This window comes from Hevea brasiliensis, chromosome 11, assembly GCF_030052815.1.
Source record: "Hevea brasiliensis isolate MT/VB/25A 57/8 chromosome 11, ASM3005281v1, whole genome shotgun sequence".
Taxonomy (NCBI): domain Eukaryota; kingdom Viridiplantae; phylum Streptophyta; class Magnoliopsida; order Malpighiales; family Euphorbiaceae; genus Hevea; species Hevea brasiliensis.
Genome location: NC_079503.1, coordinates 93,469,522 through 93,486,792, shown reverse-complemented (window position 1 = coordinate 93,486,792; position 17,271 = coordinate 93,469,522). Strand labels below are relative to the sequence as shown.

Here is a 17,271-nt window from a genome sequence, read left to right as displayed (position 1 = left end):
TCTTAACTTTTTGATTTGAAGTAATTTGGTAATTTTGAGTCTATAACTTATAAACTCAACACAAACACTTCCAAAATATATTAGTAGCACATTTTTTATCTTTCTTCTCTTTTCTCTCATTTTTTATCATCTTTTTCATTATTATTATCTTTTTTATTCTCTTCTATTTTATCATTATCTTTTCTTTTCTAACATATTTTCTTCATAATTTTTTCTTTTTCATTTATTTTCTTCATTATTTTTTTCTCATCTTTTTTTTTCTTCAACTTTTTTTTCTCATATATTTTCTTCTTTAATATCTTTTTCTTTCTTGTCTATTTTCTTTTTTATCATCTTTTTCTTTATCATTTATTTTCCTCACGATCTTTTTCTTTCTCATCTATTTTCTTCATCTTTTTTTTTCTTCATCTTCTTTCTTCTTCATCTTCTTTTTCTTTTTCATCTTTTTTATTTAATTTATTTTTCTTTGGTATAAAATAAAAATTTTTATATAAAAAATATATTTTTGTTAGTAAATTATTTGTAGTATTAATTTTTAGTAATTTTTTGTTATAATATATATATATATGGTAATTTTTTTTTAGTAATTTGTCTTATAAATATGTTTTATATTTAATTTTTTGTTAATATTTTTATAATAGTTATTATTAGTAATTTTTATAATATTTTATATTATTAGTAAATTTTTATAATATTTTTAATAGTAATTTTTAGTACTAATTTTTATTAATAATTTATTATTTTAGTAATTTTTAAAATTTTTATTTATTTGATTTTTTTATTTAATATTTAGAAATTTATTTTTTTATAATTTTTTTAAAATTAACAACCAACTTTTCAATTATTAAATTAGTTGTAAATAATAACCTATTTACAAAATGATTGCAGAATTATAAAATTAAAGACACTAAATTTTTTACAAGTAATTATGTTTCGGTTGCTAATTCAATTGCTTCTAGCAATTGATAGTTTTTTATCAAAAATTTTGTTTTTTTAAGTATAATTAATTTAGCAATTGATTTAATTGTTGATTGCTATTTACAACTAGGTTCATTGCAACCGATTGAAATAATTGTTAAATCGATTAGCAATCAATTTTAATGAATTAGCAATCAATTCGATAGGTTACTTTTTTTTTTTTTTTAGTGTCCGGTCTTTATTAAACATGATTGTTCAATTGGGAATCAGAACTTGGTCCAGCGAACCGGCCGAGTCACTCACAAATATAAGCGAACTTGACCGGGTCACTCACCAAAAATAATTAAATGAGGTACACTGATGGAATTCCACTCAGCCAGTTTTCAACTTGGTAAGTGAGATTCCTCATTTTATATATATATATATTGATATCATGACATTAAATATTAATATAAAGTAACTAACAATTATTAAATTTGGAAAATTGTAAAAAAGAAAAATAAAGGCTTTTTATCTTACTAATTATCTCACTGACTTAGGATTTAAATAATTAATGGTATCAATAATTTACATATTAGTATATTAACATGAATTATTTTTTATATAGCAAAAATTATAAAATTTTTTCTATTTATTGTTGTATAAAATTTTAATATATTAAAGTTTATTTTTTTTATTGATAGAAATAAGTTTATTATTATAAAAAAATTATTGTTAATATTTTTTATTCTAAAATAATCATTTAATATTTCAATTGAAATATTAAATTATTTTTAAAAAATTTATTTACATATTAAAATTAATTAAATTTATTATAATTATTAATTATAAAATATATTAAACTTTTAATTATAATAATACCTTATCTTTTATAATTTTTAAAATAATATTAATTATAATATATTTAATATTATACCTGTTAAAATTAGATTCAACCTAGCTAAATTTTAAACTTTTAACCCTCTCCCTTCACCGGTATACTGACCAGTCCAGGTTTGAGAACCTTGTTATTAACCAATGGAATATAAAATTAGAAATTTGAAACTTTGAACCACGACGTAAACACATACTTGTGTGTATACATATATGCCAAATTGCGAGTCACTTTGGCTTAGTACTCTCTCAAAAAGCATGGATTTGAAAAAAGGAAAATGGAGTGCTGAGGAAGATCAGAAGTTAATAGCTTATATTAGCAGATATGGCATTTGGAACTGGAATGAGATGCCAAAAGCTGCTGGTGAGAAAGAAAGTTCATATATATATATATATATATATATATATATATATATATATATATGCAAAAGGAAAAGCAAATTAAATTGGACGATTTTATAAGTAATTAAATCAGTAGTATTGTATTTAACCTTTCTTTTTGTTCCCTTGTACTCTTTTAGGTTTGCCAAGGTCAGGGAAGAGTTGCAGACTTCGCTGGATGAATTACCTGAGGCCAAATATAAAGCATCGGAACTTCAGCAAGGAAGAAGAAGACACCATACACAAGCTGCATGAAATGCTGGGGAACAGGTATATGGCTAATTTTGACGCTAAATATATAATTTCTTGATGATTTAAAGCAATCAATTGATCTTGATTATACATTTTTCAGGTTTTTCTTTTATTCCCTTCTAATGCCCTTGGCAGAAACATGTGAGCATATCTATAGGGAATGTATTGGTTTGTTGTTGAAAAAAAGTAATATCTTAAATTTATTAATTAAATACAATTGAAATTATATTTAAGATTTACAGATTCAATTGTTTACTTACATATTTTCATGGAGAAATTACATACGTGGATTTGGTTGTTATAATAGTAATGTAGAAAGCAAAATATTATTAGTAAAGAAGAAGAAGAAGAAGAGGATGGTCGATCGGATCACTGTGCCTGATTCGTACTTTTCATGTGTTTTGGAAAATTTTGCTATTTAGCCATTATTGAAGACCATATCACTTAATAAAATGCTAAGTACAAGGCAAGCTCCTAAATGAACATGTGCATACTCAATTTTTATTTCTCTTTCTTTAGATGGTCAGCAATTGCAGCCAGATTGCCTGGAAGAACAGACAATGACATAAAAAATTACTGGAACTGCAATTTAAAAAGACGCTTCAAGAATACAGCATCTGAAACTAAATTGGAGAGGGTGCGAAGTATTTATGGAGTCCAGCCAAAGATGAAGAATCATCTCTCCGAAGGTACTGGCTCAATTTCAACTGTTCCAAAAGCGTTGATTGCAGAAAGCTTTAAGGAGGTCCCAAATTCATCAAGTTCTAACCTTCTCAACGGAATTGATAAAAACCAGGCTTTAGGTCAAAATACTAATGTTGAATTATCTAAATTTTCTGGAAACTTTGAAAGCTTACGTGGGCAATCATTTTCTGCGGAAGGCTTGCATATAATGGAGGATCATTGGCAAACTCTTTACCCGTTTGCTTCAAATAATGACTTTTTTGGCAATTTTCCTCTACTGTCTTATGAGAACCAGGCAATAGAACAGGAGAATATTGATTTATCTGGAGATCTCCAATTCCAGAGTCAGTGTGGACAACCATTTCCATTGGAGGGCTTGCAAATAGTGGAGGATAATAAGGATATCACGTATCAGATATGGCATGAAGAGCCTGTTTATTCATATAATAATTACTGCGATGATTCATTTGAATATCCTCCTTTGTGGTCTGCTGAATATCAAGTGATGTCACAGGAGAATAGTGGGGCATCTGAATTATCTAGAGAAATAATCCAAAGTTTGCGGGAGCAGCCGTGCCCAATAATAGAAGACTTGTACACAACAGAGGATAAGGACCTTGAAGGGCTTCTTCCACACTTCATTTGTGATATGGAAGTCATGAGTTCAAACGATGAAAACAATCTCTCTACAAGGCAACCATAAAACTGCGTGCATTAACTCCACTATTCATAAATGTGAGATATTTCGTGCACTGTCTTTCTCTTTATTATCCTGCATCCAGAAAAATATTAAAAGCATAAATTTAAGTATTAACAATGTGCATCAGAAGTATGTAAGGATATGTGTGTGGTATGCTTAGAATAGTGTTAGCTAGCTACTAGTTATACCTCTATGGTATATGTGTTAATGTAGAAAGAGTGGAGTAGTGATCTATAATATATGATATTGAGTGTTTTTAGTATTCTCTCCCAATAATTCCTTATTTATCTTTTATGTGTTAATCATCTTCCAACAAAGTAATATTGATTCAATATGCTTCCAAAAAGAAATCCAAAGTTTGTGTAACATGGTGGAGGAAAATGAGTTGCGCAATTCCATTGTCGTTTGAAGAATATATCTATTTGCTCACGTATGCTTTGCATGAGATGCTAGCTACAAAGCATTCGATTTACAAATAATATATTTATTTATAGCCTCTATGGCCATATTAGGGTTTGTCATAAAAAAAAAAAGGGCTTTATAGTTCAAATATGGATGCTATAACAAAATAAAATTAATATTTATTAGATCACATTCTGTGTGTTGTAGTAAATTAATGGAATATAATGTACTATATATATATATATATATATATATAATGAGGTGATTGAGTAATGTTATTTATTTAAATTCAATAAAATTATATTAAAAAAACAAATTATAATTTTCTATCTTTTTAGATTTCGATTATTAGAGTTATAGGACAAATTTGCATAGAATATATAAATAGGAATTTTCTATATGTTTTCTCGATAACCTATTCCTTTTTAGCCACACTGAATTTTATGGTTTCTTTTATGAAAAATATATTAAATTAATAAAAAAAATAGCACTACAAGAAAATAAAAAGCAATTCTTTTATATAGTAACACTTTATAGAAAAATGAACTTATATATGTAATATATTTTTCAATAAGATTTTAGCGACAGATTTATGATTTAATCATTAGTCGCTAATACTTTTTAGCAATGAATTTTTTTTATGAGGAATATTTAGCAATTGATTTAATGTGTTGTTAAAAATTTCTACATTAGTTCATATGAATTAGCGACAACATCGTAAATCCGTTGCTAAAAAGGATGATTTCTTTATATATATAGTAAATTTTATTTTTTTTAAATAATCTAATATACTTTACAATAAAGTGGTTACTTTTAAAAAAATAATTAAGCATATATATATTATTTAAATGTGTGAGATAAAATATAAAAATTTCATAAAAAGTAAAATTTTCTCATAAAACAAAATAATCTCACTTTATTTTAAATAAAATAATCATATGAAATCTCTTATTAATTATACTATTTTACACTGAAATAGTTCAAAAAGAAAAATTTATAATTAATAAATTTTAACTCATTAAGAGTCCTTTTTACTTATTAATAGCTTTCAATTAATTAAACTAAATGAACTAAAAAAAAATTAAAAATGAATAGAGTTGCTTAGAAAGTTAAAATGGTATAAAAGCTTTAATAGAAAAAAATGACTATATTGAACTCCAGGTATGATCTAGCTATGTACTTGGTTTGAGATTTAAGGAAAAGATTGGGAAAGAGATAAGGAAGAATCTTACATTTGCTGAACCAATAATAATGGAGCCTTCTTATATACTCATTGAACAATTTTGTAGCTGCTCTTCCACCTTAAATAACCTAGCTAGTTTTATTTTTAACTCACAGAAAAGTTTAAATCATCGAGGAATAGGAGTTATTGGCTCTATTAATAGAGAAGATTATTACTTAAAGTTTCTAATTAAAAAGATCAATGATTTACACTGCATTTTGAACTATCAAATAATTCATCAAATATGGCAAGAAGCAAATAAATCCCACTATAGGAGAGAAAACAGAACCCAATAATTGAAGATCATAACCTTAATATTGGGTAAAAAAAATATCAGATTTATTCTGACAGATACAGATATAAGAAGATGAAATTAGATTTGTTTTAAATGAATATAAATTTAAGAGTTTATTAAAAAAAAAAACAATCTAGAGTAATCATTTAAAAAGAAAATCTATTTGATAAAAAAAAATTGATAAGAAAGATGGGTGAGAAAAGGAATTTAAAAAACTTCGACCGTGGAGTACATATTTTAAGCTCATTAACAATGGCTAAGGTGTGGATATTCTTCTATTATTAGCTAAAAGAGTTGTTACTCTTCACGCTAAAGATTTGGAAAAAAAAGAAATAGAAAACAGTTCTGCTATTGTTAATTTGTTAGATGGAACGATTAACATGTGGAATTCTGGGAAAGTATAGAGAAAGCTCATCGACATCCACAGTGCCTTTGTGTCTCTGAAAATTCTCCTCATATAATAGTTTGGAAATTGAATGTCTCTGTAAATAATTAATTTCTTAATGACTAATAAATGAAATAAACATTGCCGATTAAATGAGACCAATAAAATACTCCATTACATTCAACTTAAACAATGACATGTAAAGAAAAAATTGAAGAAGATGACAAACCGCAGCACACAAGGTTTGATTTTATGGTTCATACTTCACACCACGCGTCCAATAATATTAATTAATTATTTTTTTATTGTATTTTGTCCTAATTAAGGAAAATCAGTTGAAAGAATTTCTATTCTATAATATACATCGTACAAGATTTCGTCCCCATATATATATATATATATATATATATATTTCGTTGCCCCTACCAAAAATTATAGAATATAAATTAATTATTAATTATTATATTTATAATTTTAATTATATTTTTATGTAAAAAAATTTGTTATTAGTTATTGTTTAGACTCATTATTAAGGGATAAATTACATTAAATATTTCTTAATTTATGTGATTATTTTATTTTAATTACTTAACTTCAATTTATTAAAATAAAATCTATAAACTTTATATTTGTTTCATAAAAAAAATTTAGATTTTCAAGTGAAAAAGAATATGATTCCTCTTTTATCATCTTTTTTCTTTTTTTTCTTTTTATTATCTTTATGATTAATTATTTTATTTTAATTAAATTTATTAATGAAATTATAAATTATATACTATTTATGAAATAATTACTTAAGTTATGAAATAATTAATACAATTTATTCATTACTTAGTAATTATTATCTTAAAATACCCATTTATATTCACATATTTTGTTTATCATTTTAGGTAAATTATTTTATATAAAATAGTAAAGATAGTATATAATTTCTTTGCCTACGCCAATGGCCTGACCTGAGCAACGATACGTCACCCAGTGGCCGTCTTATTATTTTAACTAAAAACATTAAACACGTCTTCGAGGGCTCCCAACATTGACCATAAATTTTCTGCCGTGACAGCAAGGATTATTAGTTTGAGCACATGCTGCCTCCTATTAAACAAATAATATATATTTATATTATATATTTATAAATATTTTAATATTTTAATAATATTATCAAAACCTTTAAAAATAATTTAATTTTTTATTTGGTCAGAAATTTTCATCTATTCATTCTCTTCACGCTTTAAATATCAAAAAAATATATGTATATTTTTTGAGAAAATATTTTCATCAAAATAAATGGAACTGCAAGTCTGTTTATTTATTAATTATAAAATTATTATTTATAATAAAAAAATATTTTAAAAAAAATATTTTATATTTTATAATTCATTAATTATTATTTAATAATATTAAGAAGATATTTTTTTAATAAACATAATGTTAACAAGATATATAATATCGAGGAAAACTAAGAGATACTGAATAACACATAGAATAAATTCAATGAAGCCACAAATTAAATGGTTAATTAATTTATCACTAGTAATTAGACTCTAGCTCAACCTATTGCAAGAAAATTTATCACAAATTAAATGGTTAATTTAAAAAAAAAATCATTTGATGTACATTCTTTAATTTTTAGACATGTTATATGTATAGATTTATTTCTATAGTTTGATAAAAAGATAAATAATCCCTATTGCAATTAAAAAAATATTATTTTTTATGATTTTAGTTCTAAGATATAATTATGTAAGAACAAATTAAGTTGTTGAAGAGAGAATTTTATATAGCTAATTAGTTCTTGGGAACTTAGATTCTATTAACATAAAAATATTATCCATAAAATTATTAAATTTATTTTTGTATAAAACCGAGTTTTATTAATTTCACTGGTTAATAATATTTCATTATTTAGTGTTATTGGCCCAAAACTATGCGAATGCAGCCATGAAGTAAACCGATTGGACCAGAATTTAAGGCTTGAGAAGCGTGGTTGGAGATGGGCTTTGGCAGCTCAAATTGAGAACCCAGATTAGAAGAACCATGGAAGATGGCTGTGAAGAAGTTGATATTCACATTGACCACAAAAATGGAGCGACTTATGAGATTTCTAATTGAGCATCTAGGAAGTTTCTTTGGTGGATAGTGCGAAACAACATCCAGTAAACCAAGAAGGAAATGCAGATGGCAAGAAGTATTCCACACTGCCTGATGCTTAACAAGTAAACAAGAAGTTAAAAGACTCTATAACAACACAATTTCACATAATCACAAAGCATTAGTATAAGAAATTACAAAATTATAATTTCAGAAATTAAATCAGAACAAGAACACAACTTCTGAATTTCACAGCCAAACCATACTAGAAATGAGGGGAACTATAGCCGGGAATATCACAGTGTGTGGAAGGTGGAGCCCTTGTATTTTTGGGAATCCTAAGAGTGTAAACAATACAAAGGTTGGCTTAGGTACAAATTAGAGGATTGGAGTTGTAATTTGTTGAAGTCCTACATCTGTTACAAACAAAGAAATAAAAGAAAATATATTTTAAATGGAAGCCAAATCAAACTAGCTTAACCCATTTGGTGGAGAAAATCCCAAACTCAATGAAGTAATTTCAGCACCCTTCAAGTTAGAGGAAATCTCATATGGTATCAAAATATGCCATAATTTGGGATCCAAAAAAGCATGGTGGACAGTACAGCAATGACTCAAACTCAAGTATATTCACGCTCAAGCAAAAGAACTAGACCCATAAAGTCAAGTCATACAAAAAAAATGACTAACTCTAAATGAGCCACTGCATGCAGTTCAAATGACAACTAGAACTAAAAAAACTTAAGTCCAATCTAGTTGTACTTGAGGGGGAATATTAAAGTCCCACATCAATTACAAACAAAAAAATGAAAGAGAATACATAATAAGGGAGAGTCAAAACAAATTGTCCATGCAGACCCAAAATATAGCTTAACCATCCTTCCCCTCTCCCCCCTCCCCCACTCTCTCCTTCTCCCCCCACCAATTTTTTTTTTTTTTAAATAGTTATAAAAATTTCTCATAGGTGAGTTCTGATAATAGGGCCTTTAACCCCTCAATTTTTTTTAAATAATAATAATAAATTTATGGAATTAAAATATTATTAATGCTACAATAATATTTTAGAAGTGAATAAAATAATAATAATTAAATTAAATATTATGAGTTTAATATCTATTTAAAATATACTATAAATAAAAATATATATAAAAAAAGGACTATTTAATAAGACAAGAGAAAAATAAAGCTAAAATGACACATACCTTAAAATCTATGTAAATCTTTTTACTCTTTTATTTTCATCCATATTTTGGCATAGCTAAATAATTAAATTACTTACTGTTTAAAGTACATACACTTTGGTATCTATTTACTCAATTTGCTTCCTGACCCAATTATCAAATCTCAATTCTCATAATTTTTAATTTCAATTTTAGCTATACAAAAATTCTTGATTGATAAAGCATAATCAATATAGTATTAGAACAATTATATAACAAAAATTTCTCAATTTAAAGTATATTTATAAGAATATTATTAAATTTGTATAACTTAAATATTTTTTATGCTAGTTATTTGTATATTTGTTAAAACTCGTATTGCTTATTTGAATATATGAATGTTGATTATTTTTTAATAAAAGTGCAATTTAAAATTTTTTTATTAATTTTAATAATTGTATGCCTCTTTAGATTTTGGCCCCCTCCATATCTAATCATGTATTCACCCCTGCCAAATTGGCTTAAGCTATTTTGATGTAGGCAACCACAAACTCAATGAAGAACCTCACCGACAGTACTTCAACACTCTCCAAGTTAGAGAAAATCTCGTGATATATAGTATACTCATAAAGTAAATTTTATTAATTCATGTAAATATTTAGTCTTTTAATTAATTTTTATTTGCATTTTATAGTTAATTTAAGTTAAAAGTGAATTTCTTTTGTTGAAGTTTGTTCATTTTATGCAATAATCGGTAAAAAAAATTGTGAAAAATGGAGAAAGTCTCATAGTGGCAGAAGATCTAAGTCTCATAGTAGTAGAAGATCTCACCACTAGCTGTGAGATATCTCATGGCTCCCTATGGGATTGTGAAAAAACACCACTAGTCGTGAGATTAAAGGAAAGGCGCACCACCAACTGTGCGATACTCTCTGAAGGTCTTTTCTCACCTAATAGGCTGGTGACAACTCACAAGAGGTAGTGGAAGAGTCCAAGATAGAAATTAGTTGAGATTTTCTTCAATTGGAAAGGAGGAGAAACGTTTTGTTAATCTTCTAAACACTCAAAACCCACCATTTTTATGCTAGAGCAAAGATCTTGAAGGGTGAATTTTGGGAGCTTGAAGGAGGAAGACAACAATCTCCATCTTATAGAGTTTTATTTTCTTCCCTTTTTATTTCTTTACTTTGGGAGAAATCCACTTTTGTTGAATGATGTTGACTTTTGATTTGTTGATTTTTATTTTTGGTTTTGATATTATGAGTGGTTAAATTCTTTAACTAGGGATTTAATATAGCTTGATTTAATTTTAATCTCAGGATTTTGATCTAATTTCTCTACTTTGCTACTGGTTGTTATTTTTGTATTTAATGCTTTTAAGCATCTTGGCCAAATACTTGAATGAATATTAGATTTATAATCTATGGTTAGAAAACAAGGTTATGAATTTTATTTTATAATAACTATCATAGGTTTCAACTAAGAGTGGAAATTAAGGTTAAATCTATGGGGTTTGTCACAATAATCTTTGTCTTAATACTCTAATTAATAGAATAATTCTCTATTACGAAATAAGGATTAATTCATTAATTAGAAGGTTTGATAATGCCAGAAGGGATTATTAAATATTTTTTATTATTAACCCTCACAAGAATAGTTAAAATTGATCATTGAACAAAATTAATTGAGATTAATTATTAGGTCAAGTGAAATCAATATCTGACACTACCCACCCAAAACTAAGTCAAATGGTCAGCGCTAGGTCAAAGAATCCAATGTGGCAATTAAGAAGTCAGCGCTCGATTAAAAGGTCAAAACAAAACAAGGATCATAACCAGGAGGCAAATCGATCATCACGTGGTTCGGATCAACCACACCTCGGATAAACCAACCCAAGCAAAAGAATGAATTGACTAGTGGGGGCCAAACAAATATGAATGAGATATCAAACCAATTATAGATCAACCTTTCCAAATATCAACAGTACTAGTTAACAATCAGGGTAGATTCATAAGCGAGAATCTCAAAACATCAGCCAAGTATCCAAGATTCTCACAGATACTTAGAATGGCTCTTTGGCCTTTAGTCTATAAATACTAGAACCATGCATTATCAAGTAAGCTTGCTCTAATAAATTTTCTATTGAAGCATTCTATTACTCAATTCTCCATTTTCATTCAAATCTCTAACTTGAGCATCGGAATGGCTGGCCGATAAGACACCAATCTCACCATTTTCTTTGTTTACAGGCTGATTTTGCATTATGACTGGACCTTGGTAACTCACGGCAGTATCAATATCCCTAGCACATTTTTACTTGGTTTTAATCCCAAAGTTTTATTGTCTTGATAGTTAATTTCCAATTGTAATTAATTTTATTTTTATCTAAATTTTAATTTCTTAAATTTAATTCATTTTGATCGTCTAGATATTAGTAAAATTAACATACATTTTGATAATTAAAGATAGTCCTCTTAGAAATGATATCTTACTCATCCTTGTATTAATTGTGCGATTCTGTATGCTTGCAAACACATATCATCTCACATAATTCCGTGATAGATTTTCTCAATATTAAAAGAGAGCAACAGAAACGTTATGAAAATAATCATATTACTAGTGTGTTTTTAATTTCTTTGTAACAAATTATATTTAAATATTAGTGAGGAGACATAAAATAATAAAATACAAGAAAAGAAAATACTGGAAAATGTCATGAAAAATAAAATAGTGTGGTACTAATAAATAAAATAAAAAGGGAGTTAAATGTGTGAAAATAAAACTTATGAATAATCTAATATTTAATTTAAGCTTAGTGCTCCACTACCCATCAAAGTGGACCACTAACTCATCATCTTGGGCAGAATACACATCTTCATCTTCAACCTTAGAACCAGCGAAAATTGCTCCCAACAAACCTCCATTTGCATGATGACTGCTCCATGCAGTGTGTGTGAAGCTCCTTCTTTCTTTCACTTTCTTCATTAAAAGTTATCCATACCTTGGGGAGATAGGCAACAAAAAGAGAGAGAGTTTTTTTTTTTTTTTTTTTAAGAGTTTGGTTAAGTATGTGTTTTTTTTTTTTTTTATTGTTTCATTAAAGTTTGTGTTGATGACTTGTTGAGTTGAGAGATGGGCAGAATACACATCTTCATCTTCAACCTTAGAACCAGCGAATTGCTCCCCCAAACACCTCCTCATTGCGCATGACTTGAAAGTCCATGTGTGTGATTCAAGCTTTTTCTTGGCTTTTTCTTTTCATTAAAAGTTATCCATACACAGGGATAGCATAGGTTTTGAGGTTTGATGTTTAAAGGAGATGTGTACTTTTTGGCAGCCATGGAAACTCCTAAGGGCAGTTATTTATTGTGTAAATTACACTTAAATTTGGAAGCTTGAAATTAATGTACTTGTTATGGCAGCCTTGTACAATGTGCTGTGAAATGTGTTTGTGTTATGATACAAAAAAGAAAATGGGCATGAATAACTTTTGTAAGTGTAAAAGTGTATTTAGTATATAATAAAGAGTGTTGCTATAGGCGATTGTGCATTTTGGCTTAGAACCTTAAGTGTGTGGTCAAATTGAGAGAGACCCATTGAAGGAAAAAAAAAAAAAAAAAAAAAACTTTCATGAAAAAGAGAAAAAAAAAAAATTCTGCTTGTAAAAAAAAAAAAAAAAAAAAAAATTAATGATTATAAGGCATTAAAAACCAAATTTTGGTTTGCAGTTAGTTTTAGGCCATAACTCACACAAAACTCAAAAAAATGAAAGAAATTTTTTTACCATGAATAGTTGAGACACATATCTACAAGTCTTATGAAGACACCAAAGCCCATAAATGACCATAAGCAAGTCCAATAGCTTGCACAGTTAAATTGACCTAAAATGACTTAAAGTGACCAATTTGGTACATTCTGACCAACAATAGTAAAATGACCATAACGAAATAAATTGGGTAACATGTACCAACCTAAAAGGCTACAAATGGTTGATTAAGGAAATAATAGAACTCAATGAATTAATTATTTTTTCAATTGAAATAAATTATGATTATTTGTATGTTATTGTTTTAAATTGTGTTTTTTTCAATTGAAATAAATTATGATTATTTGTATGTTATTGTTTTAAATTGTGTCTTTTGAATTTTTCAATTGAAATAAACTATGATTAATTGTATGTTATTGTTTTAAATTGTGTTTGTGCATAATAATTTTGATTTCTTATTTTCTACTTAAAAATTTATTTGAACATTATATTTTTAAATTTTTTATTCACTGCTTTTACTAGCAAATTTATTTGGAGAAATGAGTTATGAATAATTTTTATTGTTTTGGCTTTGAGAATCTTATTTAATGGAAATTTTAAGATAAAATATGATTTGTGGTTTGTATAAAATATTTAAATATTGTGATTTATGTTCCTCCTCCATTTATGGGGTGAGTGTGATTATATTATTATTTTTCTCCTCTCTGTTTTTACCTTGAGGTTGTAGAGATCGGATGAGTATCATTTAGCTAGCTAGCCACCTCCTCATTGATTTGATTAGTGGGGTTGTAGATTGCTTTGTTGTGTGTGGTGTGCAACACTTTTTTGATTTTTTTTTTTGTGTCATGACTGTGTGTGTATTGGATTGCAACACCGTTTATTAAATTATTTGACTCAAAAATTTTTATAATGATATTGATTTGCAAAATTGTATTATTCAGTTATTTGATCAAATGGTATTATTGATTTATTTGATCAAATTTGTGTTATATGAACTTTGTAAATTGTGAAATGGAATTGTGAACTATATGATTTGTGAATTGTCAATAAAAGATTTATGTATCGATTTCAAATTGGTATATTGAGTATACCATATTTTGCATTTGTATTGTAATGTATGTTCATTTTGTATATAATAATTAAAATTGTACATTGAAGTTATAAAATAAATTGTAAATTATTTTGGTTTGTAAATATTGTGATATATTTCGGAGTTTGAGATTGAGATATATATATATATATATATATTTATATATATATATATATATATTTTTTTTTTTTTTTTTTTTTTTTTTTTTTTTTAAATTAACAAAAACTGGCACAAAATTTTAAATAAAAGAAAAAATTTTAACACTGTAAATAGTGCTCACTACTATAAAAAGAAAGAAAAAAAAAATAAAATCTCTTGTAGTGTATTTAATGAGTTATCGAGATGAAGTTGGTAATATTTTTTCTTTGTGTGATTGTTGCTTGGGATAATTTTTATTGGTTACCCCTGAATTTTGCTTTTTGTTTCACTTATGTTTTTAACTTTAATTTGTTACTAAAAAGTTCCATAATTTTTAATTTTGTTTCACGAGAAATCCCACTAATTTGGAATAACAGATTTTCAAATTAAAAAATCAACCTAAACTACAGTTTGATGTCTACAAATATAGTTTCAATACTTTCCAATTAAGAGTAAATCCTCCTTCTTTTCAAAAACTAAATCATCGTGATGGTATTAATATTTTTGTGATAGGTTCAAATTGTGATTAAATGACCAATATATTTTTAACGTAAAATGAAATGAGGTAAAATGATAATTTTATTATTTTTTTAACTTGAAAAGTTGTTGTAATAGATTAGAGGGATTTTGTGAAATAAAATTAAAGTTCAAAGATTTTTTATAATAAATTGAAGTTAAGATGCAAAAGTAAAGTATAAAACAAAATTCAGAGACATGCTATAAAAATTACCCTTATTTAATTACCTTTGTTTCTTGTGATTGCTCATTCCTTAAGTGTCTTTAGGCCACGTAAATTCCGCAACAGATGAGATAACTCAATGATGGAGAACCCTAATTAGGGTGGGTTTAGGCCTAAGGAAAGACTCCTTATTTCATCCCAGCACGAGGCACATGGCGTCCAGGCATGGTTCACATGGAAAACAGTTTCTCTCTTTCAGAATATCCATTTTGTTCCATCAAGCCGCTGCTTCTTTTTGACCATTATCATTTCCACGAGGATTTTATTCCTTTTTCATTTTGAATGAAAAGCAATAATGGCATAATTTTCCTAATCAATCATGCCTTTAACCTATTTTTCATATTTTAAATTAAGAAAAAAAATTAACACACAATAGAATTGTATATATTTAGATAAAATTATTATGTGATTGCATTTATTAAAATTAAAAAAGTATGGAATTAATTTAAGTTATCACTATATATATCACAAAAATTTTTAAAAAAAGTTATTATCGAATAATTTAAATTAAATCTTTTTGTAATTAAGGTATGTAATATAAATAATGACAAGATCAGCATCTCGTACGTCTTGTCTTTTGGCTTATCATTCCACAATGTCGGTGGGTTGGCAATCGTCGATTATAGCTAGTTAATTCTCAATATTTAGAAAATATAATTGGTGATTGGTCTACTGATGAGGGGAAATTATATAAGAAGTCTGCCATTAAAATCAATACATGGAACAAAATGATGCATAGATAAAAAGAAATAATTATAATTTGAAGAAAATAAAAATTAATGCAACATTGAATAAAGCTGAATTTTATAGAATCCATTTTTTGGCCAGGAACGTACGAATTTCTCATTAAATAAGCATGCTTGCTTGCTTTGTCGCTGAAAGTCGTCCTGTTGGAAAAATTGCAATTTTCAAACACGTTTTTCTACTGGAAACAACCCCTGCTGGTAGGCAACGGCTTTTTTAATATGGAAAAGTAACTTACAGATCGATAGAACCAAGCTCGCAGATTTGATGATGATGAGGGCTCCAAATTCTGATCAAATACCATTGAAAAAGGGCACTTGGAGTCCTGAAGAAGATCACAAGTTGATAGCTTATATTAACAGATATGGCATTTGGAACTGGACTGAGATGCCAAAAGCAGCAGGCTTGTCAAGGTCAGGAAAGAGTTGCAGGCTTCGTTGGATGAATTACCTGAGGCCGAATATAAAGCGCGGAAATTTCACTGAGAAAGAAGAGGAAACCATCATCCGTCTGCATGAAATGCTGGGAAATAGGTAAATACTCTCGTTTTCGGACTATGTATTTTTCTTCTTTTTTATAGTTTTGGATCGAATCCTGTGATGGCTCGACAAAGTTATAATAGCTTCCTGGTTTAGACTGTCTGTGTTGGATAAACAATCAGAGAAATCAAACTTTGATGTAAGTAAACATTGTTATATATCTTTTTCTTATAGGTAACTCGAGCCCTGAGGCTTCACGGCTTTTTCCTCAGACTTGCACATAGAAGAATAACCCAAGATTTGGGTTTAATTGAAATTACATTGAATAAGTTTCATAGCTAATGCATCTTTAGCTTAGATCATTCAAATATGATTGGTAATTAATATTATTTAATTTTCTTTCTTGTATATGTTCAGATGGTCTGCAATTGCTGCAAGACTGCCCGGAAGAACAGACAACGAAATCAAAAATTATTGGCACACCCGCCTGAGAAAAATCTCGAAGAAGAACAATGTGGTGCATGCAACTAATAAATTGCCAGATAACCAAACAATAAATTTTCAAACTGAAGGGTCAAATACATCTGAAACTGATCATGTCTCATTTTCAGCTGGTGCTCCTGAAGAAAAATCAATTTCAGGAAGCTCCAGTGGGATCTCAAAGTCATCGAAGCAGACTACTGCTGCTGCTGCTAATTCCTCATCAAATTATACTAATGTGGTTATCAACGATATTCATAAAAGCCTGCAGGCCACTGTAGAGGTGGATACTGGCTTACCTGAACTACCTAGAGAAGTAAAAATTTTGAGGGGGCAGCCATTGTCAACTGAAGACCTAGAGATTTTGGAGAATTGTTATGCAATGGACACGGAACTGATGTGGCTTGAAGGGTCCATTTATCCAGATGCAGTCCAAAATGATAGTGGAAGTGATTTTTTGATGAATTTTTAG

At 27.5% G+C, this 17,271-nt stretch overlaps 2 protein-coding genes across 2 annotated transcripts; both read left to right on the top strand.

Annotated features, from left to right (window-relative positions):
- Nucleotides 1–2,049: 2,049 nt before the first annotated feature.
- Nucleotides 2,050–3,811, top strand: LOC110640318 (transcription factor MYB15-like). Its single transcript, XM_058129404.1, has 4 exons — nucleotides 2,050–2,155; nucleotides 2,313–2,442; nucleotides 2,944–3,444; nucleotides 3,517–3,811. Exons 1-4 carry the CDS (start codon nucleotides 2,050–2,052, stop codon nucleotides 3,809–3,811), a joined length of 1,032 nt encoding a protein of 343 aa, XP_057985387.1.
- A 12,183-nt stretch (nucleotides 3,812–15,994) lies between these two features.
- LOC110640330 (transcription factor WER) lies at nucleotides 15,995–17,271 on the top strand. Its single transcript, XM_021791597.2, has 2 exons — nucleotides 15,995–16,373; nucleotides 16,737–17,271. The coding sequence occupies exons 1-2, from the start codon at nucleotides 16,108–16,110 to the stop codon at nucleotides 17,269–17,271; spliced, it is 801 nt and encodes a 266-aa protein (XP_021647289.2). The 5' UTR covers nucleotides 15,995–16,107.